Here is a 4,355-nt window from a genome sequence, read left to right on the forward strand (position 1 = left end):
GTGGGAAGTCCCCAACCAATACCACAAGGAATTTAACTTAATATTTTGGTGTGCATAGCTAAACAAAACCAATTTCTACTTAATTGGCATTTGCCGCATTTGGTGCACTTGAATTAATTTATTATGGTCTGTTTCAGCTTACATCACACTTAAAGTTTCTTCAGGTCTTAACTTCGTTGTTCCATTGCATTTATTATTACCAACTCTCAGTCTCAATCAAAGATCCGAAGTTTGAATCTTAACAAAACACAGGGACAGTAGATAGAGAAGTTCTAGGTGTAAGTAGAAAAGATTGCGGTCTTGATAAGATTCTGGTTAAAACGTGTCCAAATGCATTTTCTGAACACATGAGCTTGGGTTGGTCCCAGGTAAGTGCCCTCGGTTTCCTCTTCTGATCTTCTTCTTTCTCAGCAGGAGTGGGTCTGCATAGGGTTTCCAAGGCACGGTGCACCACCTGCTGGTTGGGGGTTGTTGCATGCTCGTGTCCGGGTCTTTTTATTTGATTGACAGGAGGACCAGCTGCCCCAGCAGCTCCATGAGCCATCAGTAGAACCTGTCGCATGGAAGAGTTCACTCCATTAACCATTGTCAACTCATCCACTCATCTTCATTTATTCAACAGCTCTGCGACCACACTACCTGGTCTGTCAGTCTCCTCGCAGGCTTCTCCTCTGTAGCCCGACTTGCACTCACAACTGCAGGAGGTCCGGGAGAGGACAGGGACGCCGTTATTCCTGCAGGGGGCGCAGCGGCACGCGCTGTACTGCTGCTCATACTCCTCCCAGGCCCTCCTCAGGTGCGGGAGCCTCGTCTTGGCCTGGTCTGCTGCAGTGCTGAAGCGTACAAGCTCATATACTGGTATGGTCTGGATATGTGGGGAGCACGCACACAGATGTTAACAGAAGATGTAGTCATGTCGGTGTTTGGTCAACATTACCAATGTATCTACGTTTGTCATGATGTTGTCACCCCCATTTTTTTTATTCAAGAAGTGTATCACCTCAAAGTCAATAAGATCAGGGCTGTATTTCAGTGATTTGCCCCATGTCTTGTATGCATTTGCATCTCGGATGGTCTTGACGCCCGCTGTACCCGGAAGAGTTCCCCCTTTCACCAGTGTGAACGCATCTCTGATAAGACTACTGGATGAACCACCACCTACAGGAAAATATCAAACAAAACATTGGATTGTTCCTGTGCCCTGAGGTCCACATACGGTACCGACTAAGAGCTGAATGCCAATATTGACACTGTGATAGTATTTATATCCATGAGACATCATCAGAAAAACTAAATGTTGGGGGGAAGGGTATAGGACATGGATAGTTTTGGATTACCTGCTCTTACAAATGGTGAATAAAGCATACAGTTCAGGCGACAAAAGTTGAACTCAAAACTAGCCTTGAAGGCACCCAGTGCAACATTTGGGCATCAAAATGGAAATATTCTGGATAAGACAATCTTTATGATATTGACATTTACTTCACCATATTAGCACATTTGCATCATTATTTGATACTTTGGGCGTTAAAAAGAGCGCTAACACCAATAAATAAAGCAGGATTCCAGTCAATGGAAAAATGGCCTCTCCCCACCAGCGATTGTTGTTGTTTACGATTTTCTATCAGTTTTCACCACACAACGACGTCTCATCTTTGCTCCTTGAATGTCGATCCTATAAAGTTGCACTGGGTGCCTTTTGTCATCTCTATAAAAAGCTAGGCCTACTGCATTTCATGACTGCAGGGAATATAGGAAAGTAAGGTCCACTCACTCTCATACCGTCCGCCAGTCTTTTCACAAGAACTCCCTCCCGCCTTCAGTGTGCCGGCACCTGCAGTGCCTCCAATGGTCAGACCAATGGAAGCCCCAAAGCATTTCCCTACCATTTCGCCATGCATCTCTGAGAGGAGAGAGGGGGGGGGGAAACTCTGTTTAGGACTTCTTTATCCATAGCATAACAAAAAACACAAATCAAATATATGGGTTTAACTAAAAGAAGAGAGAGAATTTTATTTTGCATGCAAGGCAAATGTCACTCCCAGAGAACATCATTACCAGCTTTCTCCATGGCTTCCTTGTTGACAATCAGAACGTACTCCAGTACTCCCCCCATGGAGCCGTGGGTAATGTGGTGGGTACCATACTTGTTGAAGAGCTGGGCATACGAGCCAAAGTCGTACTCCTCCGGCAGCTCCATGAGAGATTGCAGCATGTCCTCGTGCAAAACCAAGTCCCTGCTCCTCATCTTGAACTGGGCCGTCTGCACTGTGGACACAAGTCTCACTATGCCTACATTCTACACCGGAACACAAAGAGGAAACGTGTAGGTAGCTTCACTAGACATTGGTTCACGAGGAATCATTTATGTGAATGTTGGTCTACTCAGTCCACTATCTTACATGAGCGGCATAAGAATTAAAACTGTGACAAATACAATGCTGGACACAGATGCATCGTTTTTATTTTTTTATTTCCCTGTGTTCATACAAATCAATTCAAATTAACAAAATGCATTACTTCGCTGTCAGCTGTTTCACACCAAAGGCATTATGTGATGTGGCAAGGCCACAGGCTGCTCCCTCACCTGGTTGGCGTACTGTGATACGTTGCTGAGGAACATAGACTCGTCGCTCCCCGAAAGGCCAATCTCAACGACTGAAATCCCTATAGAAAATCCCCATTTAGAAGAGGCAGAAGTTTTCCTGGCCTTTAGAAAGCCTGCCACATTGTCATAGTACTCTGAGGAACCCTCTGATCTGGCTTGGGCCTGAAAAAAACATCCAATCAACCAAACTCAGGTCAATTCACCATTCGAAAATGAACACTTATCATGTATTAAATCACTGCGCATAAAGTAGTGTAAAGTTAATATACATACCATGAAACGGTATGAATGGAAGTTGTACGGTTTTCGGTAGTACTTTTCATCATCGTTATAATAAAGATTCTCGCAAACAGCATCATATGTGAGTTTCCTCCATTCTCCATTATAGACATATTCACAGATCCCGCCGTAGTATATCGGGTCCAAGACGTGCAGTGCAAAATCCTTACTCAACACATTGTAGCTAAGGAATGAAATATTTATATTAATTGTGTGAGAAATGCAATTATTGTCCTCTCTTTTTCTCACTCTTTATTTCTCTTTCTCTCTATGTGGTGTGTGTGTGTGTGTGTGTGTGTGTGTGTGTGTGTGTGTGTGTGTGTGTGTGTGTGTGAGTGAGTGTGTGTGTGTGTGTGTGTGAGTGTGTGTGGGCACATCTAGATTTTACCCTTGAGTCGCTCGTTCAGAGCCTGGGATAGGGAAGAGGTAGGAGCACTTGTCATCTCTCACATCCACATCCTCACACTCATCCTCATCTGTCCCGTCCTGACAATCATTCTCTCCGTTACATCGTAGACGCTGGCTTATGCACCTTCCTGCAAACATGTTCCATTTATTAACACCTATATCGGGAAATGAATTGGGTGTCACGCCAACCAATCACCACAGGAGTTTGTGCAGCACAATGCCATAAAAAGCTTTTGAGAGAGGTAGAGACAAGAGAGGAAGACAGACAGGAGCAGTGGTGTAGTCCAGGGTATATGCAGGTATACGGAGTATACCCACTTATTTTTCAGTCAGCATTGCATATACCCACTTCTCAAAACAGGTTGTTTATCCTGTGCTGTTTGGGCTGATTCAAAAAAAATAGTATAGGCCTACCCACTTCTCCAGGGACCACGACACACCACTGGACAGGAGGATAGGTCATTTAATAAGAACCCAGTCATCTAAATATGATACAGAATACTTGCCTGTCTCCTTGCAGGAGTAACTTTCCCCGCACTGGTTCTGCAGTGGACACACTGCTCCTGCTGGACAAACCTTCTCCTCCAACTGGCTCCCCATGCACACCGTCCCCCCAAACTGGGACGGCTGCTCCACATACTTGAATCGAAACTGGAGCAACATGCAAAGAAGAATTCTGATCCTTACTGTTTTGAAACCCACATTGACAGGGTATTGTATGTGGTTGGTTATATTAAAAAAAAATCACAATGTGACACTTAAAGACAACTATTGCACTGAAATCATCCCAATTTCCGTCCACCCTGTCCTGAGCAGTTACCTCAGCAGTTTTGGGGGCACTTACAGTTGGGTAGTTACAATACGACTTCCTAAATCAAAGCTTTTTTTTAAGACTAAACGAGCACATACCACCTGATACTGAGTAGCAGTAACATCTCAGCAAACTTACTGTTTTAGTCTTACAAGCGTCACAGGATGTCCAAGATGACCACCCCTTCAGTCTGCAGTCAATGGGTGCTGGCCTGTTCACACTCCTGGCATTTCTCATTGTGTCATTTCT

General features: G+C 44.4%; 1 protein-coding gene across 1 annotated transcript; it reads right to left on the reverse strand.

The window, feature by feature from the left end:
- Nucleotides 1–407: 407 nt before the first annotated feature.
- c8a (complement component 8, alpha polypeptide) lies at nucleotides 408–3,958 on the reverse strand (the record flags this gene model as incomplete). The annotated part of the gene is made up of 9 exons (XM_080837635.1): nucleotides 408–553; nucleotides 640–865; nucleotides 1,001–1,158; nucleotides 1,775–1,903; nucleotides 2,059–2,299; nucleotides 2,588–2,770; nucleotides 2,882–3,071; nucleotides 3,276–3,419; nucleotides 3,798–3,958. 9 exons carry the CDS (start codon nucleotides 3,956–3,958, stop codon nucleotides 408–410), a joined length of 1,578 nt encoding a protein of 525 aa, XP_080693761.1.
- Between the last annotated feature and the right edge of the window lie 397 nt (nucleotides 3,959–4,355).

The sequence above is a fragment of the Sprattus sprattus genome (assembly GCF_963457725.1).
Source record: "Sprattus sprattus genome assembly, chromosome: 4".
Classification (NCBI taxonomy): Eukaryota; Metazoa; Chordata; class Actinopteri; order Clupeiformes; family Clupeidae; genus Sprattus; species Sprattus sprattus.